The sequence below is a fragment of the Aythya fuligula genome, chromosome 3 (genome assembly GCF_009819795.1).
Source record: "Aythya fuligula isolate bAytFul2 chromosome 3, bAytFul2.pri, whole genome shotgun sequence".
Classification (NCBI taxonomy): domain Eukaryota; kingdom Metazoa; phylum Chordata; class Aves; order Anseriformes; family Anatidae; genus Aythya; species Aythya fuligula.
The window spans coordinates 60,177,493-60,201,551 of record NC_045561.1 but is presented as its reverse complement, the minus strand read 5'-3'; the positions used below and the strand labels follow the sequence as shown (position 1 = coordinate 60,201,551).

Genomic DNA, 24,059 nt, shown 5'->3' with positions numbered 1-24,059 from the left:
TTGTGTTTGGTAAAGTAATGGATGCAAGAGGACAAAATTAGATCTTCTATCTAATTTTGATTTATGAAATAGAAGATTTTTTGGCTGGTGGAAGGCCACTTCCCCATTTCCCTTGTTTTGGACTGACAAGGCAGTTTGCATTCCACATATTACTTGCATGCATTTTCAATACTCAAGGTGACTGAAGTCTGGAATATGTTGCATAGTGGGCATAGGAATATGTCCAGTTAGAAGCATGGTGCAAAATATACTTGGTCCAGAGCCAGCCAGCCTAGACCTTGCTCCTTCTTGCCTCCTGGTGAGCTGTGTGGGTGTTTCTGAACTGTCCTTGGTTTTACATGGCTGCACCTCTGAATTTTGAACTAGCTCCATGAAGTCACACCAGGCTGATCAGACCTAATGAGCTTTCCGCGAACCTGAACTACTGGGAGTTCAGTGAGCTGTAGTGCAGCGCTATCTGTAATTCTTCAGGCAGAGAGCTTGGTCCTGAAAGGTTTGCTGGTTTCAGCCCAGTAGTAGTATTGTTAACTGTTGTCTCATTCTCTATGTTCTCATTCAGGTGTTCCTGTGCTTTTCTGTGTTGCCAGCAGCAGTCATGCAGGGATGCCTGAACTGTGTGTGCTGCCGTTTGAGGTCTCTCTTGTAGAGCATGTTAGGTCTGGCTTTTCCTGCTTAGACCTACCTTTGCCTTTTGTACAGCTCAGCTGACCCTGGGGGAAGGACTCCTGAATTCATTAAATGTTTTTCCTGAGCTACCGCACCTCAGTAACCCCAGCTAATTCTTCATAAAGCCAAATCAGAAGCTTTCACCTCTAGGCTGGGCTTGTTTTAGCAATGTGGGTAACCACCAGCAGGCAACTCAGGCTTGCCAGGTGAGGTTGATAAAGCAGTCTGCTGCTTCCCTTTGAGAAAAGTCTGGCACAACTCCTTATGCTAGCTGACCCCCTTTCAAATGGAGTTTATGTAGACAATTCCTTTTTTTTTTTTTTTTTTTTTTTTTTTCCCCCTCTCTCTCTTTTCACTGCCAGCTGATGGTGCTTGTACGCTCTGGACATTAGACAAGTAACCTGACAACCCACTCAGAAGCTGGGGCAATAATATAATGCTTACCAGAAATGTGTGTTGCAAGACAAAACCATAGATTTGTTGCTTCAGAAATAAAGTTAATCAGGGAAAAACTGTGTTTTGTGCTTGTATCATTAACAAACAGTGTAAGAATTTGTAGTGTTTTATTAGCAAGTTAAAATTTTGAGGTAAAGATCCCTAAACTAAGATCAATTTAGAAGAAAGAAGATTAGTACTTAAAATCCTATGAACTCTACTGAAGTAGGTAGTTGCACCTATATGAATTGTTTGGGATTTATCAAGGTATTTATACTAGTAATTTTCCAATATTTGATTGAGTTATTTTTCAAGTATATGGGAATAGAGCATAGTTCTAAGTAATCCAACTACAAAACTACACAACACCAGTCTGAATCTGTTACTTATGCAGCATACTGTTCAATAAGACTGCGTAATGTCTTGCTTTTACCAGCTTTTTCCTCATTTTAAATAGGCGACTTTAAAATTTGAATGTGTTACTCTATACTTACTGATTTTTTTTTTTCTGTCATTGATGCTATTGCAATTCCAGTTCTCTGGTTTCTAAACTTACTGAGTAGTTACTGTGCTTTTGTAATATGTTACCATGAAATCTTTTTTTTTCCTTGATAGTGACTAAAATCAGCGTTTTTGCATACGGAGCTGCTTCTATTCCAAGTGTTTACAATGCAGTAAAAATTCGGGATTTTCATTTAATTACAAATCATAGTCTTAGTTTTATCAGCTTGCAATGTATTTCCTTTGTCCTTTTTTTTTTTTTTAAGGGTTGGTTAAATTTCATAAGAATAATTGACAATCAGGAAAAAATAATTACTTCAGTATTTGGATGTGGTTTTCATTTATCAGTGGATCCCACGGAGCTTTGCATGCAAGTTGGGTGTATCTCTTTTGGGATGTTTGACTCAGTAACTGTTTACAATTAGCAGACTGGGCCTTTTTCTTTTAGCAAATCTCTCCATTATCCTGGTAGTTGTGTTTTTGAGTTTTTCTGCAAATTCTGGGAAAATGCAGCCAATTTAAAAAATCCGTCTAAGCAAATTATTTGGATCTTCCACTGTGTCACTGGAGATTTGGGGTTTTACAAGTTCTTGATGTTCTTTTAACCATTCTCCAGCCCACTGATGATTAAAAAAATGTCTCTGCTAACCTATGGCACGGCATGAAAGTACGTGGCACAAAGCTGTGTCCAAGTAGAATTAGCTAGAATATTGGTTAGCCAAGTGTCAATAAAATAGCAATGTCTTGGTCCAAATTACTTCATCTATCTTTTTGTCTGTAGAATATTAGTAGTACAGTCAGAAAATCTGTTTGCTAATCCCTTGGCTTCCTTATACAGCGTAGCTATTTGCTAACAATATTGCTTCCAAAATGTCAGCTGGTGACAAACCAAGCCTTACAGTTGTCTTATCTGCACACGATTAGCTGAGGATTGCTGTATTCCTCATGCCAGGCTGCTTTCTTTGAGGTGCTTTTTCATGCAGTGAGTTATATACTTGATATACCATGGTCAACCCTATCTGCTGCTAACAGCTCACCTTCAAGATGCGTTTGGATGCTGTGTAACTTGGGCTAATTTTGCTGTAAAAATCAGGTGCTGAATAATGTAAAATGATGATATAGGCATAACATATTTGCTTTTCAAACATCCTGTTGAGGCTATTTTTTAATAGAAAAGATATTTACATTTAATACATATGCAGAACCATTTGGGGGTTTGCATACGCATTATGCAAACTGAAAGCTTTGATGGCTTTTCCATATGGTCATTAGCTAAGGCAGGAGGCAGCTTTCTTTGTTGTGCCATTGCTCAGCTATTGCAATGCAGTTTTACTGATGTCTTTGCTCATACTATAGTGTCCATATATGCTTAAATGTTGGTATATTTTTAACCATTTTGTTGCATTTTGCAAAGTTCTGCTATTATGGTCTCTTTTTCCACTTAATTTAATTGCAGTTTAGTTGCACCTAAGACTTGCTGTAGTCCCCATTAGCATACAGTTTCCCCCAAAAAAGATACGGAATTAGGTATTTTTCTCCCATGATCAACTTCAAGTAGTTTTAACGTGATTTTTCACCCAGCATACTGTATTGCAGCAGATGGAAACTGGCAAACCAGATTAAAGTCTAGCTGATATTTTGGCACAGTGATTTGGAAGTCTGTTTTAAATTCTTTATTTTATATTTTTTAAAGGGAATACTATTGAATTAAATGGCATCGAAGTATTAGAACTTTTTGAAAAAGTTCTGGTGAAAATTTTCTTTTGGATGAGGCTCAGCTGAAATACCAGGAATGTATCTATGTCTTTAAAAGCTACATGAGAAGCTACCAACTTTATAATAAAAAGTTAACAAAGCCGCATGTGTACTGAGCCAGAAGATTATTTGAAATTGAGTAGTAGAGAAGGTTTTGGAGTAGCCAGTATGGAAAATACAGTTTTGACTAGCTTAATTGGGATGGGTGCTTGCAGTACCCTAATTCTAAAGGTTTTGAAGATGTTAATTCAGACTCATTCAGGCTTCAGATCAATGAACTAGGAAACAGTCACTGTTTTCAGATATGTGGAAACTAGGTTAGATTTTCTTTGCCCAAAATCACGCAGACAATATATTAAAGTAGACATTGGTGTATAATTCCAGTTTACACTGAGGCATTTTACTTAAGTCATTCCTGTGTGCACAAACATACTGGGAATGTTACGTATTTTACTCAAATAGAAGGCAGCTCACTCTGCCCATACAGCTTTCTTTTCAGTCATTGTCTGTTGAAGCATCACTGACTGTCTTTATTCCAGTTTTTAGTAGTAAAATATATATTGTGGTTCAATTAATATATATGTATTTTCTTCCTTTCTCTTATATGATGACTTGTTTCACAATACTGCAGAAATATTACTGATGATGAATCCTCTGTGGATGAACTGAGAGGCACACTGCGGTTTTTTGCATCTGTATTAGTTCGGAGAATCCACAAGGTAAGGTGACTTAAAGGTGTGAACATTGTTTTTCCATCTGAAAGAACTGTTATCCATCTGTAGATAGTTCTTTAATTTTTGTTAAATGTCAATTCCAAAGTCAATCTTACATACAGTATAGGCAGTTTCCATGTAAGTTTCTTCTTTCTCCTTATGGAGCTTATTCCACTCCTAGTTATAAAACATCTTGGAAGATTCTTGCAAATTGATATATTTTTTGACACCAGTGTAAGGCATTATTAAAACCGTGGGATGATCTTTTAGCTGTCTTTTAATGACTTAACCTAAGTGGGGGAAAAAATTGAAAATTACCGAGAAACCTATTAGGAAGTAGCTGATGGTGTACCCATGTCATGGCTTCTCATTCTTTGGCTCTTTAAATGCAGACAAGGTCCTTATGTTGTCTATGGATAATAAAATGTGAGTAGCTTACTGTAAGAATTAAAATAATATTATTCTTATCTTAACGTAGTTTTTAAGAAACATTCTGCAGAGTAAACTTCAAACATTCAAATTATTTGTTAGCTACATTTAATACGTTAGCACATATGCCCAGTATTCTTGTAAAGTGCTTCAAGCCTGTTCTACAGGAACTGCTCCTAAATTTCTGGCTGTGCTAAGCAGGAAGAGATGCTAACTCAGCCTCCAGATTTGTTCAGTGCTGGCTGTGCTGTTGGAGCAGCTACCAGAAATGTGTGTCTTTCCCCCTCCATAGTAACAGCAATATTTTCTGAACTACCACTGGTACATGTGCTCAGTCATGTCTGATGAACAGCCTGATTCTGTCCTTGTTATATATCAAATCCAGATGACTTTCTTGTTTACTTGAACTCCAGTACATTGCTTTTAAAGTGATCGTGGGGGAAAATTAGAAAACGATTGTTGTAGTGCAGACATGCAGATGTGTGAAAGTAAAGTAAATCTTCCAAAGCAAAAATCTAGATCAAGGTCTTAAAAGTTAAGCTATCTGATGTTAGAATTAAAGGCCTCACATGCAGGTATTACTCGTGTTGTTTGTAGTGCCATTGTTGATTCATAAAATAGTTGCCTCCTCTGTTGATCTTGAAATAAGTCATTATTTGTATTAGATCAGCTGTAGCAGCTTTTGCCATCAAGTTTGAATTTCAGTAATAATTTATCATATCTGTCAGTAATAAAGTAATTGTAATTTATTAAATTCCATGTGACGATTAGGCAATATATGCAACAAAAACTCAAACATGAACAAGTATTAAGAAATGGCAGGGGAACTACAAAGCAGAAGGGCTGTCACAGAAATGCATTTCACTTTATAAATGTTTATATTTACTTTATAAATGTTTATATTATTCTATAGGATGGAAGCAAATAAATATGATTTGTCTCTTTGCATGAAGTGTTACAGATACCTCAAGCAAAATGATGTTAATAATAACTTTGTGGTTTGGAACAAAATTGAAACTTGGCATGTTCAGTCATGCAGGGGAGCTTGATATCTGGTGCTATACCGTTTTTTCCAATCTATACTGTTTTTCTGCTAAACAAGTGTTTCTGTGTGCGCACACCCACATACAGATGCAGACAGCCTGAACTAATAATGATTGTGATGTGTGTAAAGCTGGAAACATCATGCGTAGAAATAAGAGTTGATATGCAAGTTGCAAATAAAATGCTGTTTTTCTTTTTCATCTTTGGAATCTGAGTTTAAAGCTGCAGTAATTAGCTGAAAAGGGTTATGACAGAATGTTTTATAAACTTTCATCTGCAATACAATGTCATTTATAACTTAATTTCAGGAGAAATTCAGCACAGATTGCAAAATAAGTCTTTGCCAAACAGCTGTACTTTGATTTGAATTTATTATTAAATGTTTGAAAGCCATAGCTCTGGCTAATGGAGATATTAATCCCAGAATTTCAGATTGTATGTACAAGTAAAAAACAAAACAACAAAACTTTGTTTCCTTTTTCACTTCAGATCTTTATTTTTGTTGCTGAGGAATCTTCTGCTTTTGAATTACGGCTTAAAATTACAAATTGCTGCAGTGAATTGGTGTTCTGTCTAAGGTTGCTTAGGTGGAGTTTTTGAGGTGTGGCTGTTGGAACAAAGCAGCAGACGCTAGTGACAAAGCTAGTCAGCTCTTAACTGATGGAAAACGTTTATTTATTCATTTTGACTTCAGCTTGATCTGGGTTTTCCTTGTTGGTGCCGTTTCTGGGTTAGTTTTTAAGTTAGCGTTTAATTGAATGTGAAGATCTTTCCTTTGTATGCTGTGATATAACAGACCTGAATTTGATTGTTGTTGATGCTGAAGTAGAACCTATCTTTTGACAAAAATTTCAGTTTGCTTGCTGTGATCTTTACCTTACCTGTGCAGAAATAAGCCCTCTCTTATCCCTGTGTTCCATAGGAAATTTTTTCTTTATTGAAATATGGCTGAAATGCAAGTCCTGACTAACAGGGTTTTGCATCGATGAGCAGAATCTTCTACTTTTAAGCAAAAAAGTAGGAGTTGACCTGAATTCAATTAGCTGTGCACCTCAAGTATTACAGAGTATGTAGGAATACATGCTATTCTTATATGAAGGAATAAGAAACAACTTTCTTTTCAGCTCTCGGGGCCTTTGCAATTGCAGGCTCCTTCCTTGTCTGGCAAGAAGCACTCTGTGCTTCTGTTTTATTATTTAAGGCCTTTATTTGACTTAGTCTTGAGGACTTCTGAATGCTTGCTGTTGTGTATTTCTGCTTCTCTGAGATGTCATTTGTTCTGGCTTGAAATAGCGGGCATATAGTGTGTAAATCAGTTTCTAGGTAAGCTTCTGTGCAACTACTGCAGCCGAAATGGCAGAGTCCCTTGGAATTGGGGACTGACTGGCAGTGGAGAGCGGCTCTGCTGGGGAGGACCTGGGGCTCATTGTAGATGGTTGGCTGAATATGAGCCAGAGCGTGTAATGGCAGCAAAGAAGATCAACAGCATCGTGAGCTGTCTTTACAGGAGCAGAGCCAGTCAGTCAAGGGAAATAGTTATCTTCATTTCCATGGTGCTTTTTAGGCAGCAATATTTTGGCGCAGTACCTAGTATATCACATCCATTTTGGGGCTCCACAGTACAAAAGAGGCATTGATAGAGTGGAGCAAGTTCAGCCAAGGGACGCCAAGATCATCAGGGCAGGAGCACTTGACCTGTGAGGAGGTGACTGTCTTCATCTCTGGAAGTCTTCAACGCTCAAATGGATACAGCCATGAGCACCCTAATCTGAGCCTCCTTTAGGCTAAGACATCCTGAGGTCTATTTGTGCTTGAATTATTCAGTAGTCCATACATATTATATATATGTATTTCATTCTCATAATTATCAAAGAAAGTATAAATGCAGGACTGACTAATAAAATCTTTTATTAAATCACATAGGCAGAATTACTGCTTTTTGCTTGGCTTATAAACGGGTTTACGCAATACGTAGTTGTTGGCACTAAAAGTGTTCTTGACTCAGGAACTCAAATTCTCTTGGTTCTGCCATCAGCTGAGCTTAAATGGTTTTTCTGCGTGTACATAGGGAGGAGTGGTTCACTTTGCTTTTAGTTCTTGTGGACTTTAGATTGCCGAGTGTAATCTTAACAAGTATTAGAAGCAGGGTGTGATTTAGTTGCCTTTGGTGGTGGTCAAATCTTCATGGAGAACTAGCCTTTGTTTACAGTGATTTGGAAGTCAAGCTATGTTACTATAATTATTGAAATAATAATTATAGTAATTATAATTTGTGGAAGAATCGAAATGAGAACAAGTTGGAAATAAATGTGTTAGAACTAAAAGCCAAAAACAATACTATGTGATGTTGTGTTCTTTGCCCACAAGAGTGAGCATAGTGTCAGTTTATCTAGAGAATTCATTGATTGTTTCTGAAGGGCTCTTTTTATGGTTACAGTGGGGGCATAAGAGCAAATTAGTATGTTTGGTAGTTGTGATCTTTAATATATTTTCAGGAAAAAAATTGAATAATTCTGTTTTTGTTTTGCAACTACTCTTTAGGTGGATATTCCAACTGTTGTAACAAAGAAAATGCTCAAGGCAGCAATGAAGCACATAGAAGTGATAGCCAAAGCCAGGCAGAAAGGTACTGTAAAGACTTGATGTGTTGTCAGCTTCAAATGGCAAGTATAAAGGTGTTCAGTTTTCCATGTTTCATTATATTTGTTAAATCTTTCCACCATCGTTACCTTTTTAAAACAACAACAACAAAAAAAGTAATCCTTTCACATTTTACTTCTGGAGGTTGCAAAGACAAATAAGGAGAATGTTATGATACAAGTAGAATCTCAGTTCTGAATTCCAGAATTCATGCATCCCCATAACTTTGAAGTACTAAACTTCTTTATCTGTATGGTAAATGAGAATGTATTTGTCTGTTCCGATCAATCAAGATCATCTAACAGTGGTTCTTGAAGTTTTTCTTGTGTTACTGCTAAGCCATTATAAATGAAAGGAGTTGCATGTCTGTGCAGTATAACTATAGCTCCTACACTGTAACTCTTACAGCTAGAATGAGTTCACACCTAACACTGATTTCATATCTGCACCTTAAGGTGAGTAGTTAGTGGAATTGTTCATTATATTGAAAAGCTATGTTTATGAACTATAGACTTGGACAAGTAGCATATTTAATCATTATCAAAATACAAATACTTCACTAGCCTAGTATAAAAATTACTGAAACTGCTTATTGAAGGAATACTGAAAAATACAATGTTTGCTGTTGGAAATTAGTTATCTTTACTTTTTTTTTTTTTTTTTTTTTTTTTCACTGGCTGTGTTCCACATCACTGTATCTACTAAACGTGATTTCATTCAACTTTTAAGTGGTAGATGTTTACTTTCACTGAAGTCACGAACTTTCCTCTCTTCCCTCAAAACATCTGCTTGATATCCATAAATACATACTGTTATTTGAACTTTGGAAGTTCTTATTGAACATGTGAGTAGTAGGCATGAATAAAGTGAGATACAGTGTGACTGAATTAGATGTGTTTCATTGCACAGCAAAAGTTTCAAATGCTAGATTATCTTGCAGTAACTTTTACACCAAAATTAATGTTTCCTTTGATTTTTATGAAGAAGTTGAAAACACTTTTCTTTATTAGCAAAGAACTGGATTTTAAACGTATAGCATTGAAAACAGCCATCTTCTTCAGTTGTTCAATGGAGAAGCCTCTGAGGGCAGATATATGAAGTAGCACCTGAAAATGACTTTTAGCAATGCTTTCTGGTAAATGTTGCTGAACCAGCCACCTATCACACGTTCTTTGAAGGCAGCTCTCAGGCCTTGCTTTGGTGGCTAGTTGAGCTTAGCTTTTTCTGTTAGTTTCCTTTCTATATCCTTCTTAAAATTATTGTTCTAGGGAACATTTCCTTTTTTTCTACTCTTCTTACCTTTACCTCTCCTAGTAATTCCTCACTATATGCACAGTAGAATTAGAATTAGTGAATTAGAGACCAAGAAGGAAGTCAGGAAGAAGCATATAGAGGTGTACTTTGGGCAGTGCAAATTTTTAGAAGAATCAAAATGTTGAATTCTTCAATAATCATGAATGAAAAAAATCATTCTGGAAATCATGTAAGCTTCAGATATATGGTGAAGGAATTCTTATTTTTGAGATTTTTATTATTACATAGCCAACCTTCCAAGTCCAAGCCAAGGTTCTTTTTTAAAGTTACAACACTGTATCCCTTTGGCAGTAGTACATGTACTGAAAGTATTAATCTTTAGCTCAAATGAAAAGTGATCACCTCTTTTTTTCTCAATAACAAAAGGCTGGAACAACTTTTAATACTTATTTATTTATTGCAGTAAAAAATGCAGAATTTCTACAGCAAGCTGCTTTAGAAGAGTATGGACCAGAACTACACGTTGCTTTGAGAAGCCGAAGAGATGAACTTCACTACTTAAGAAAACTTACTGAACTTCTTTTTCCTTACATTTTACCCCCCAAATCAACAGAATGCAGGTATAAAAAGCATTTAGAGTTGTATATCTGCATTACGATATAGTACTGTAATTTTGGGGCCTGAAAGAATGAATTCTAGAGGCATCTTCCATATCACTCCTTGTTATGCTTTTGCTTGTTCAAGGCTAGTGTTAGCTCTTTACTTATGATTTTTTGATCAATCTTAAAGTAATTCTAGCACATTTAAAATGCATTTTTAAATATTAAAATATTTACTAGTGAAATATAATGTTATAGGTGACTTTATTACCTTAAAACTGATGTAATCTAGTATGGGTACTGATTTTTTTTTTTTTTTTTTTCTTTTCAGATCCCTGGCACTTCTTATAAGAGAGATTCTGCCTGGTTCTGTTTTCCTTCCCTCTATGGATTTCTTAGCAGATCCTGTAAGACTTTGGAACGTGTGAATGATTTTTATTTAATATAACTGTTTTTCCTCCTAAGTATATTGTGGTAAAACAAATGATGCACAATAGTTTAGTTGCTATGGGTTTTGACTGGGTAAAAGGAAAAAGTGTCTGGCCAACATTTTTGTTCATTATAACTCATTTGAATGATTAACTGACTGAAACTGATTAAAATCCAATATTGTCGTGATCTCTCAAGAATGTAATTTTAATGAAGTACTACAATTCTTGTCAAACAGGAGAGTGCTATGCGAGTATAAACACCCTCAAATTGATGTATCTACATTTCAACAGGGGCTCAATTACTTGAACTTGAGCTGTATGCATATTCATAGCAGTTCAAGTAAGCCGTTCTTTTTGCAGCTGTGTTATTTTGTCTTCAGTTCTGCAAATAAGAATGCATTTATTTCTGGATGGAATGATGCCATCTTCAATTTTATTTATGTATATATATGAATAGGCAGAATTGCAGTGCTTATAAATGTATCGCATAACTGCAAGTAGAAGGTACTGTAGTCGTGTAGGTATTATTTGTTGGTTTTTTCTAAGTATTAGTATATTCATAGGTTTAAACTTGGGTGTAACATGATACTGAAATGATTTTCATCTAGTTTGTTATTTCTTTAATATTAATTTTGTACTGTGTTTTCTTGCAGGACACTGTCAACCATTTGCTGCTGATCTTCATTGATGACAGTCCAGTGAGTAAAGACAGAATTAAAACTAGCCATTTTCTTTTCCTCTGTTAAAGGAGCTTTCTTACCCAGTTGTGTTTTGTCATTTTTTTCTACAGCCTGAGAAAGCAACTGAACCTACTTCTTCATTGGTTCCATTCCTTCAGAAATTTGCAGAGCCAAGAAATAAAAAGCCATCTGTAAGCAAAGGCAGTATTTATTTGCTTTCCTGTTTTGCCTAAGTACTTTACCTGATACATTTGTCTACAGCATTTTGCTTTATGTTCTCACTGAAAATTTGAAAATTGGCTGACCGTGTTTTTAATCTCCTATTAAGGTCCTGAAACTGGAGTTAAAGGAGATCCGAGATCAGCAAGACCTTTTATTTCGGTTTATGAACTTCCTGAAACAGGAAGGGGCAGTCCATGTGCTGCAGTTCTGCCTGACTGTAGGTAAGATTATATGTGTGCTGAGGTATATTTGATGATCTTTAAAAGGTTTAAGCATTTGCACGTTTAAGTGAATGAGCCTAAGAACAAGGCAGCATTGTTACGCAAGAGATTGTCTTTCAGGATTTGTGTTCATTTAATTATGTACTGATTTTTTCAATGCTTATCTTGGCAATGTTAATGTCTGTGGACTCTAGGTTGTAACTTTATTTCTGTTTATTGATAAAGTTTGTACATTTTAAAATAGAATATCCTTGTAAGGGGAAAATTCTGGCCATAGATACAAGGTACGGCTGTATCTTTAAAACGTGGTTACTAAAGTATTCCTAAAATGAGCCATACATTGTGAAAAAATTCTCGTGTTCTTTTATCTCTAAAGCCTCTGTAAAGAGCAGAAATATACCAAGAACAGGAAAACTGTTGAAAACTCCTCCTATTCAGTAACCTGTACCTTGCATTTGGTTTTACCTTTACATAAGTGTTGTCTGAAAAGCCTTTTGCTTTCCAGTGATAAGGTTTTCTGTGAAGTTTCTGTAATTTAGTGATTTATTTCAAGGTTTTTGGTCAACTAGTGGTTAATGATTGGTTTACCAAAAGAATACATTTTTTTTTGTAAACAAGTATTTCTGTGTTACATAGGAAATAATGGTTCTGTCTTCATATCCCAAGCTCATATGTACAGCAGCAAAAAATGTTTATTTAAATTAGACAGGCTTTATCTCTGAAACATTGCAGAAGTCATTAGTTATTATATAAAAGAAATATAAGTGATCTCTGTGCATTTTCTTTCTGCGCTTTCTTATGGGCTCAGTATCCTTCAAACATGTTGGCTTTTTGTCAAGAAACTCTCAGCAAAGTGATTACTAGTTTAATGCTGGTGATACGTGTAGAGGTTTCTAAGCCAACACAATTCTCTAGAGCTACTTCCTCTAGCGGGAAGGTTACTCAGACTCTGGCTATTGCTAATGACCAGTCTTTTTTCTAAGCTTCAGAATTTTCTTCCTTCTAAACTTCTCTTGCTCAATCAGATAATGACAGGACAAGGGGGAATGGTTTTAAACTAAAAGGGGAGATTTAGATTAGACATTGGGAGGAAGCTCTTTACTCAGAGGGTGGTGAGGCACTGGCACAGGTTGCCCAGAGAGGTTGTGGATGCCCCATCCCTGGAGGTGTTCAAGACAAGGTTGGATGAGGCCCTGGGCAAACTGATCTAGTAGGTGGCATCCCTGCCCATGGCAGGAGGGGGGGGTTGGGGGGTTGGAACTAGATGATCTTCAAGGTCCCTTCCAACCCAAGCCATTCTAAGATGTTTAAAGATGGTGAGTCTGTAGATTACCTTTTAAAACTGAGAGTGAGATTTATCTCTCTCAAATTATGCTATCTCAACTAAATACCTACTGTAGGTGATTTTTCACTTGATAGAAATATTGTGGACTCACAAAGGAAACTAAATGCCAAAAAACCAGATGGATCTTGAAAGACTTTCTCTGAAGAAGCTTATTTCTGTCTATTAATTGAAAAACAAAGTGAATACTACCATATTTTCCCTTCTTTTTGGATAGCGTTCATGCCATTGATGTGACAAGCAATAAATCAAGTAGGATTGCACAATGATTGTGTTGAAAATATTTTTTTTTTTGTTGGGGAAGTGCATTCTAAAGTTATCCTGATACTAAAGATATTATTGATGCGTTGGATATTAGGAATGAAATAGCAGCAGAATAGGCAGATGACTAGTTTAAATGGCTGTTAAGGCTCTTCCTGTGCAATTATATCTTCATGGATTTATCCTCACTATGATAAGAAGAAATTAGTTTTAATGGCAATATATTTTTAGTAATTATATAAACACATTTAAATTTTAATAAGAACGCAGCTACCTTGATTTTTTGAGATGTCTTCTGTTTGTTTGTTTGTTTGTTTTTGCTTTGTTTTAAAGTTTTCTGAATGACTGTATCTGCTGGAAAACGAGTTGATGTTGTACGTTGCTTCAAGCTGATACTTGTTTGCCAAGTTGATCAACAAATGCATTTTCTCTCCATTAATTCTCAGAGGAATTCAATGACCGAATTTTGCGACCAGAACTATCAGACACTGAAAAAATGGCTCTTCATGAGGAAGTCCAGAAAATTTACAAAACCTATTGTTTGGATGAAAGCATTGACAAGATTAGATTTGACCCATTTATTGTGGAAGAGATTCAAAGAAGTAAGTTTGAATTTGAAAGAAATCATTTACACTGAAAATTGAACAGAATTCTGTAATAAAGTGATTGTGTTAGATGAATTAGTCTTTAATTCTTATTTTTTGTTGTAGCTTTTAAGATGTTACCCCTATGCTGTGCTTAAGCCTTGCTTTATCAGTTTATTTCTATTTTTGTCAGGCTTGTATTAAACTTTGTATTAGCTTGCAAAGAAAAGCTGATTTTTTTTTTCCAAATTTTCTGTAGTTGCTGTAGGTCCATATGAGGATGTTGTGAAACTTCAAACTATGAGGTGTCTTTTTGAAGCTTACGAGCACGTACTTTCTCTCCTTGAGAATGTCTTTACTCCTATGTTCTGTCACAGTGATGAGGTAAGTCTGACAGATTTGAAATGTTAGTCCTAAAGAAAGATTGTATTTTTTTCCTAAGATACACTATTTACAAGTTACGTGCATGTGTAACTGAGAAAAGTCTTCATTTTCCAATTGGTTTTGAGTTCTGGCGTTTAACTAAATCTCAGTAAGAAAAATGAATTTATTCTAGCTCAACATCACATCAACAGAATAAAAAGAACCAATGTCTATTCATTTTTGATTTAATAATTTATGTATAGTGCTGCTCTTGCAAAATCCATCTCTCCCCACACTCTCCCTTCTTTTACAATTGCAATTTTGGTGCAAAAGTAATCTTCATAATAGACCCATCACACTTCAGAATATCTGTATTTTCTTTTTAAAATGAAATGGTACTTAAAGTTACAAAGATTTTGTATAGGCTCCTTCAATGTTACTTCTTCCAAAATTTGAAAGTCTAGTGTGTGTTCTTAGGAAGATCATTCAAAGTGATGTGTTAGGAATTTGAGATGGTTCTATGATTAGTGATGAAAACTGGGTTCTGAATGCATGTTTAAAATTCTTCCTGTTGGCTGCACAGCTGTTTAAAGCCTTCTAATAGGAAACACTTTAAACACAGTAGTTGATTGAGTTCTTGTCCCTTTTAGAGTTTGTATAAATCAGGCTGCGTGCTAAGCTTCTCACATTTGAGGCAGATTGTACTGACTGCACTGCAGAGAAAGAACTGGGGGTTCTGGTGGACAGACTTGTTAGAGAGGGTCCAGTGGAGGACCATGAATTTGATCAGAGGTCTGGAGCACCTCTCCTGTGAAGAAGCCTGAGAGAGCTGGGGCTGTGCAGCCTGAAGAGAAGGCTCCAGAGTGACCTCATTGCAGATGATCAGTACTTAAAGGGGGCTTATAAAACAGATGAAGAGCATTTTTTTGCTTTGTCAGCCAATGACAGGATGAGGGGGAATGGTTTTAAATTATTAGAGGGGAGATTTAAATTGTATGGAAGGAAGAAATTCTTCACTCAGAGGGTGGTGAGGCCCTGGCACAGGCTGCCCAGAGAAGCTGTGGATGCCCCATCCCTGGAGGTGTTCAAGGCCAGGCTGGATGGGGCTTTGGGCAACCTGGTCTAGTGGGTGGTAACCCTGCCCATGGCAGGGGGGTTGGAAATAAATGATCTTTTCCAACCAAAAGATCATTTCCAACCTGAGCTGTTGTATGATTCTCTGACTTACTCTGGAAATGGGAACTTGCCTCACGTGGTGTTACACTTCATAAAGTGTATCTCTCAAAAATGATATTGATGGTCACCTTTTCAGTAATAGCTGTAGTGCTGCAGATGTTTGATTTTAGCAAGGAGAGACATGGATTACAGTGCCTAGTTTTAGTTTGTTCAAATTACAAGGCTATGTAAACTAAAATATGTAGTCCTGGGAGCATTTACTACAATTGCAATCTGTCCTTTTCTGGATGAATGTTCTAGCTCCTCAATTATGGTCAGCTTGCCTTTTACTTCTGATTTTTTTTTTTTTTGGTATTGTGCAATGTTATTGCATAGGAGCCCTCACCTCAGTCCAATGTTTTCTTTGATACCTTATTTTTCTGTTATAGTACTTCAGGCACCTTTTAAGAGGAGCAGAGTCACCGACACGCAATTCAAAGTTTAACAGGTAGGTGTGGTAGAATCTTTAAGGTTTTTTTCTTTGTTTTCTAGCCGAAAGTTTCAAAATATTAAACTATGGAATTTTTGCTACTGCCTGATACTAACCAGTGGTACTTCTCTTAAATTGACAGGTTACATGTTGAAAGAGTAAGCAAAAATTATACAGGCTGTTTCTTTGATTTGAAGTGTTTTCTATAAAAGATTTTAAAATCTGATTTTAGACCTCAATGTTTGAGAAGGGGAAAAATAAATGTACAATGAGGAAAAAAATAAGAAAATCAACACTTTATTTCCATCTTACAAGTGACTAATTATGAATACCATTTTGCTGTGAAATGCTGGGTCACCTTGGATTTCAGCTCTTAAAGAGATTGTGTAGCCAATTCGTTCATGCTATGACAATTCTCTCTTGCTGTGACAAGTAAGATTTGCTAATTCTTCTAGCTCAAACATATTTTCTGTCCCCTCAATTATCCACATTCATTGCAGAAATGTAGTGTCAGGAGCTTTGTTTCTGGGTTAGGGCTATATACTTGCGTGACACCTTCAGGCTCCAGGAGTCTGTGAACAAGAAAAGTAAGCATCACTTGTGGCATGAATGAGAGAGCTCTTCCACTGTAGGCTTGGGACAAGTAAGTGTCAGGACTCTTTTCATCTCTTTTCTCCTGTTTTGGATGTCTCAGTCATATACAAAAATCAATTACTTTTACATTCTAGCCAAAAGAAGGAAAACTTAAGTGAGACGGTTTTTAATTTGGGTAGGCTTTCTTTCTTGGTATGAACTAAGATCAACAGTAACTGTACCTTCAGGAGGAGTAACAGCAAATTATTTAACTTTTTCTGCATAGACACATACTGAGCAACAGCCCTCTTGACTCATAGCCTACTATGAGTTTTAAGTAATGTGAGATCCCTTTCTCCTCTAATGTTCTTCAAAAACTGCAGTTTTTCTCTTGCATCTCCAGCTGTAACATCTATATGTAGTCCTTGTAGTTCTCACGGATCCAAGGCTTCAGCTTAAGAGTAGTGCTTTCTCAGACTGGTGCTGACAAACTTCTGTTCCTTAGCAAGGAAGCGTAGAAGGCAGCTTGGCCAAACTCTGTTTCTCCCTTACATGATATTTCACTATGAATGGTGACCTTAAACCACACTCCAGTTTTTGTTGAAGATGTCTATAGGTTTTCATGCAGACCTAAAAATCTGCCTTCTGGTATCTTCTCCAAAATAATTCATGTTAAGGGTGAAAGTATCCTATCACACACATCTTAAATCTAGTTAAGTTGTGAAAACATTTAGGCTACCTTCTTGGTTCTTTCCTTTCCAAAAAAGAAAGGGTGAAAGTAGAGGCAGTCTGTAGGTGGAGTTTTGGAAATAAATCTTTACAAAATAAGCAAATCTTATGTTTGGGGACCGTTGTCGTACATTTCCTTGGAGTTCAAGCAGCATCTACAGTGTTACAGCTAAAATGAATCTGTTTTAAATTTTAGAATGATCTGAATGCCCTGAGTCAACACTATGGCTTGCTGCCTGAGATACTGTATATTCCTGAAGTGGTGCCTCTGTGAATATTCCTATGACACAGAGGTCCTATCTGAAAGTAGTTGCTTGTTGCTTTGGAGTTTCTGTCTGCAGAATCTGCTATGGACAATGACTGCCAGAAAAAATAAAGAAATTACTTATGGGATTATCCCAAATGTTATCCATATGCATATACCTCATCCTGCCTCTTCTTCCTTCTTCTAGCATTAGTTCCAGCTGAGTGAAATTGCAGGCAAAGAGATTAGTTTTCTTTTCCACATCTTTGATTTGATGCTTTGCTTTGCATGTATTGCATAGATGATGCTTTTTAACAAGTCTGAGATCAAGTAGTTGACTGGCAATCCCAGTGGAATGGACATGAGGACAATGTGTTGAAAGATTTTAGTTATCGTAAGACAATGTCATCTGTATAGAGCAGTTTCTAGAGAATACAGTGGGGAAAGTAGGAGGAGTATACACTGATACATATATCAGTGTATAATTTCCATTTTTAATCAGTTTTTTTTAACTGTATAAAGCAATCAGAATTTCTTGTGTATGGATCAGACAGACAACATCTGATGAAAACTGTTGAGTTGATAAATGACCACCCTCATAGTAAAGAAATTTTTCTTGATATCTAATTTGAGAAGAAGCATTATGATTTGTCATCATTGGGTTAGCAATCAAATTAAAACAGTTTTCAAGTTAAGGTCCAAGTAGAAGAAATTATTAACAACTTTGGGGAGTGGTTAGGAATAAAACGCCCAGAATTAAGTAATTGTATGTAATGTAATTGTTTCTGTTAGTCATCATCAGGTCCAGTTTGCTAGGATATGTTTCCACTTTCACAGTTACCGTGACTTAAGACAGTGCAAAATGCCTTAGAAAGTAGATCCTATTGCAAAACAAAATCTGAAATTTTAATATTCTGATCCAGTAAACTATATAATATTGTATCAGTTTGTCCAGAGTTCAGTAGCTCCAGTGAATTAAAAATGAATCATGTGCAGTGGCTGTATTTATGGATAAACTTAAACATTTTGATTGGAATTACTGGGTTGATGACTGAGGCATTGATTCCATGTACCAAGTTATGCAAGATGTCAAAAAGAAGAGACAATTCTTAAAATACTTTATTTTTTTTTTCTAATTAAAAGTGTTTTCTACTTTATCTAATACATATGACTTTATTATATAAAATAAGTCCATAGGCTTTTCTTCATATTAACCAAATGAACTAGATTCCTACGTGACTTTCCAATATAGATTACAGAAGAAGTTTGCTACCTGCTTGGCACCTTGTGAAAGGTAACTTGAACAACGAAAGTCAGCAGAAGCAGCTACTGATTTAAAAAGAATGAATGCCAGTGAACGCTCAAAAGTTTTAATAACTAAGGTTTTAAATTCAAAGGCAATGGTGCTGATGACACGTGCAGGCTCCTGTTCTTATTTCTCTTTGTAAAGAGTTTAGGTCAGGAACTCTATTCTACCATGGCTTTGATTAATCTGTAGTGATGGTCCAAGCCCTAGTCAGTATTGTTGAGATAGGTCTGTAATTTTTTTTTATTTTTTATTTTTACATTATTTTCTCCTGGGCTCGGGGGTAATTTTTGTGCCTGTTGTTGCAGAAGTAGCCTGAGTTTGGATGACTTCCGGTAAGTCTATCTAACACTCAATAAATGTTGTGTGCTACTTGTGCTGCATCTATCATTACTACATCACACAGCCTTTATAAATAACAGCAATTAATCATCCGTTTTACTTTTAAAAACGTGCAAATGTCATATTTTAACTGCATTTCTCCCCATGTCATCTTCACATTTGTTTAGAAATTGCTTAATTACTAATTTTCATAAGTTTGCAAAATATTAATATTCTTTGCTGTTAACTATTTGTCTGTTGTTAGCTTGGAAATACATTTACATAACTTGAAGTGTTTTTTTGCCTGTGATTTTTAGCTCTTCCAAAGTTTTCCACAATTTTCTTCCCTGCATATCATATTTCCAGATTGTGTTTGAGGTTTCATCCACTTAACTGCTCGTTTTACCTTGTACAGCTGTGTCTAGTAGAATTGCCTTGGCATTGCATGCAAACATAACTGCTTTATGAGTATTATGTTTAAAGTTAAATACTCAAAGACAGCAATTTCCCAAATTAATCATCTATGCAGCCTTTCTTGTGACTGTCAGAGGTTTGATTACAACATGTGCTTTTTTTTTTATATATAATTTTCTTTATTCATGCTCTAGGTAGTCTGTGGTCACTCATTAACGTCTTAATAGCTGCTCAGTGGTTTTTCTCATTATTTGTGCTGCTTCAAATACATTCTATCCAAACTCAGAAAAAAATCTTTTCATTATGGGCTTTTCCTTTGTATTGTCAGTGGTAGCATCGGTATTTATGTATTACTCATAGCGTTCTTGAGTCTTGAGGGAACATCAGCAACTTCATTTTACAGATTAGGAATCAAGTTAATGGAAACTTTTAAATTTTTTATGTGCCAATTCAGTGTATGGAGTTATAATTTGCTAGTGTGCTGGGCAAGAAATAGCATTAATATAATTTAGCTTGTTGGTTTTAAGTGCAGCTCTGCACACTCAGCATTTCTCCTAATCAAGTGTAGGGATTTGGGCCAAAAAAAAATGATACTCTGATTTCATACATATCTATCAGTTTGTCTGATAGATTCAGCCTATCTAGTGGTACTTTACCATGCAGAGGTTCACAGCAGTTTTCTTCAACTGCATAGCCCTGACTTGAGGGCCACTTGAGATCTGTTCTGTGCACTGAACGAGCCAGGGATCCTATAAGAAAATTATTTTGTGACCCTCCATGATTAAGGAATGGCAATCTGTGTCCTGCAATTCCTAGCTCTTGAGTGATTAACAGCTCTAATTTTATATGTTACATTTATGTAAATTCTGCAACTCTAAATAAATAAATAAATAAATCTGACCTGCTGTCATCACATCATTCATCGGGAATGTTGGCACTTGCAGACTCTCCCTCTCAGAGCCTTGCCTTGATAGTCTAACATTGCTGTTTTGTGGATCAGCACTAGAGGGAGTGGGATATTTTCCCAATAAAAAGTTTTGTTTGTATTTGTTGACAGTAGCAGACTGGCAAGTCTTGGCAGACTTGGTTCCTCTTCCAAACTGGCCACTGCCTCTCCTCTTTCTTCTTCCCCGCTTTGAACCTGGCCATGTCTTAATCCCATCTGTTCCCTTTCACCTAGCCTCAAGTTCTTTCTTCTATTTCTACCTAGCCAGTGAATCTGTTATTTTCCATCCTGATTCTTGGGTGTTTTTTTAATTTTGCTCAGCTTCTTCAAAAGTCTGAACATGCAGTTATCTCCATGTCTCTACTAACTTCCCCAGATTTTGTCCATGCTCATCTAATCTTGTTTATGCTCTGTGTGCTTGCTCAAGTGTTTTTTACCAAACCAGTCCTATGTTTTTACCATATTTTGCCCACTGTGTGTCTGTGTAGCCTCTGAGTCACCAGTGTGTGTTCTTAACTTGTGTTTATCACTGTGAAGAGAGGTCCATCCTAGGTTGTCAACTTAAAACTGTTCCAGTGTAGTACTATTCGTGAGGTATGGTCTTACAGGCACAGCTGTATTCTGCCTACTGCTAGAGCCTTAGCAGAGGGAAAACAAACCTTCACAAATCCAAGCCTGGGATACTCTACTAAATCTGCAAGCTTGCACAAATTTGCAGTTCTCAAGACTTCGAACAGTAAAATTTTGACAGGAATGACAAAAACTTCAAAAGTCAAGTCAGAAGTATAAAGCATTCACCTTCTTATAAAGCTGTTTAGCTTTGAATACCATTCATATGCTGCTAGCCTTGTGTTTAAGCTCCTGCACATGCTTCAGGTAGATCCCAGATGTGGAAGAAGTTCAGTTCAGCTCAATAGCACACAGAAGTTGTTTTTAAATTGAGTAGGATTGTTTGAGCATGGATTAATGCTGCAGTCAGGCAACCTTATCTTTGGTTAGCAGAGATGGAAAAGAGAGATGGTGCCTGCCTCTGTTGGAGCTGGTAATGATAAGAGAGAGCAAAAGCAAAAGACTTGAAAGAACAGTGGATTATTTATGCAATTTTAATCATGTACACAGTCTGGGTAAACTTTATAAACAGGAAGATGTTTTTTGCTAGTAACACAGAGGTGATTTGAGTCAGCAACTGGTGATGGCTGCATAGTTTTATGAGGGATGGAGACACGTTACCTGCTTGTTTTGTTACTAATTACTAAAAAGTAGTATTGACATTTTTCATTTAAAGGAAATCCACGTTTATTTAGGATATTTTTGGTACTGTAAAATATTAATTGTCCTTTGAGTCTTAGTAATCTGTAATGTTCTTCCCTATTAACTGTATGTATCAAATCGCTGTAAGTAACCTCAGGTTGATTCCACACACAATAAACATTTTTCTTCCCAGAGTTAGTCATGACTTGCATTTCTACTTAAGAAACAGTCTTCTCTACTAGGCCTTCTGTAAGGCCATAAGAATGCTGTGAAATTGTTCTCTCAGTGCAGAGTGCTATTCCTGCCCAAACTGTCTTGTTCTGTAACTTGTTGCTTCTAGGACTCATTATCGTGAGTTGCTTTATTTCTTAAGAAAATGTTACGTCTTCATCTTTCATTCAGGCTGACTCTTCAAGCCAAGATTTTTCAGTTGCATCTGTTTTGTCTCATGCTCAGTCTTGTTCCTTGTGCATTCCTTTTGTCCGTCCCTAATGCTTAAAAGTCAAGATCTATCTTGAATCGTACATGCTTGTAAAATTCTGGGATGTTTATGTGAAAAGTGCATCTAACTACACCATTTATAGTACTTGGCAACAGTGGATAAATGTTTAAATGAGAGTACATGGAAAAGGACAGAGTTAGTGACCTTCTTGGTCTGCATGCCCGTAGGAATACCAGAGTCTCTGCTGTCATAACAAAATTGTTTTGCATAGTTAATTGTTTATTCTATGGACTGCACTGCTGTGATGTTGTTATAAGAGTGCTAATGTTAGCTCATAGTTAAGCAGATGGGAAATCCAAACCAATCAAGAAATTCTTGGTAAGAAATAATTGGTAAGACCAATCAAGAAATTCTGATGATTGATCAACAAACAAGTTTGCCATAAATGAATTTTAAGTTAGGTGGAATTGTAGAGGTATTGACTATGTGGGTTTGCTTTTTTTATTTCTCCTCTTAATCTGCAAATTCTGGGCAATGACCTGCTGAGCTGCTGTGTAATATGCCCTGTACTGTGAACTCTGGCTTCTGTAATCCTAGGACCACACAGAAAAGAGGAGAATCATTTGGAATCAGCAGAATAGGCAACAAAATAAAGGGCGTATTCAAGAGTTCTGCAATGGAAGGAGCTATGCTGCCTAATTATAACTTAAATGAAGGAGAAGATGACTTTGTGAGTAAAAGCTCTATGTTTTTTACTTGACCTTAATCATTTTGTTTTCCTTCCTATTTGAAAATGTGAAGTTTGTCTTTTTTGCTGTCTTCATTGCAGGTATTCCATAAATAACGTAATCAGAAACCAGCAACTTAGCCTCATTTTCCATGTATTTGTTCATAAGTCAAGGCTACGTCCCCAGTTACCTTTTGAGCTTTAGTAGAGAGAAATAATAAAAGTAGTATTGTCAGATTGTTTTCTAAGCAATTAATTTTTCTCTAAAAAAGATACTGTGCCATTTTATAGTTCTGGGTGATAAGATACTCATGGGACATGGCTTTTACTTTGAAATTTGCCACAAGGCCTTAAAAATATTAAATAAATTAATGGAGAAATTGCTATGAAGTTGGTCCGTGATCCATTGTATTCTCTCATGATCATGAACTAAGTAGTTGTTTCTAATTTGTCTTGGGTGTCAACTTCAACTAATGTTTTTCTTTCATGCAAACAGCAGTGAATAGAGCCAGTGGTAGAATTATTGCTCGAGATGTTTCTGTCTGAAGCACAGTTGAGGGATAAATGGAGAATTTTAAAAGAAGCGGGAGAATTGGTCAGATATTGGTAGAATTTTTTTTTAACAATGTGTCTTCAGCCTTTTGTACCTGTTGTTCACCAAACGACATGTTTATCACCTTGATTAACTGCTAGCTCATTTTCCACAACCTAAATAGAAGTTTAAATACAAATTTATGTTATTAATCTTGTTCAGAATTGTGTTCAGAGGAAGGTGGAAAAGAATCAGCAATGTAGAACTAGAAATGAATTTTCTTTAAATTGAGAATTTTCTGCATTTCTTAATATTCTTCTCTTTGTATAATTCATGTCTTTTAAATTGTTGCAATTAATTTCTTGGGCACTTAAGTTCTTGTTGATGTCATTTATCTTGTAACTCTTGGGAGGCCAGATTCTGATGAAAATGGGTTAATTTTCCAACATTGCTTTACAGGCTCTAGTAGCCAAGGGATATAGAAGTATAATTCCCGTATAATAAGGGAATTATGAGTAGTAAAAGTATTATTGAAGCAGTTGTACTAAAGCTTAGAGAGGGAACGTGTTTTTGTTTCAGAGCACAAGAAATTACTTGTGAGAAGTTCCTGAATTCAGTGAGAGAGAGACAATGTAGAATTTAATCTTTATGGAGAAAACTGACAATGTTTTTTTAGGCAAGAATAGAAAGTTTTAAGTGCAGCATCATTTCAAATCCTTTTATTAAATACATTCAGGAGAAGGGAGGATACTACGCTTTTACCAAAATCACTTTGTCTAAACATTGGGA

The 24,059-nt window shown here is 36.1% G+C and overlaps 1 protein-coding gene across 2 annotated transcripts in view; it reads left to right on the top strand.

Annotated features, from left to right (window-relative positions):
- SNX14 (sorting nexin 14) overlaps positions 1-24,059 on the top strand; it is a 55,396-nt gene that overhangs the window by 9,431 nt on the left and 21,906 nt on the right. Inside the window, exons 6-17 of one of the 2 annotated variants that reach the window (XM_032183916.1) lie at positions 3,989-4,076; positions 8,085-8,169; positions 9,901-10,057; positions 10,368-10,443; positions 11,121-11,165; positions 11,258-11,338; positions 11,476-11,590; positions 13,640-13,795; positions 14,037-14,161; positions 15,745-15,803; positions 18,946-18,972; positions 22,609-22,741. In XM_032183916.1, coding sequence (XP_032039807.1) covers positions 3,989-4,076; positions 8,085-8,169; positions 9,901-10,057; positions 10,368-10,443; positions 11,121-11,165; positions 11,258-11,338; positions 11,476-11,590; positions 13,640-13,795; positions 14,037-14,161; positions 15,745-15,803; positions 18,946-18,972; positions 22,609-22,741 — 1,147 coding nt within the window. The remainder of the gene's footprint in view (positions 1-3,988; positions 4,077-8,084; positions 8,170-9,900; positions 10,058-10,367; positions 10,444-11,120; positions 11,166-11,257; positions 11,339-11,475; positions 11,591-13,639; positions 13,796-14,036; positions 14,162-15,744; positions 15,804-18,945; positions 18,973-22,608; positions 22,742-24,059) is intronic. The other variant, XM_032183917.1, reaches the window with a different exon arrangement.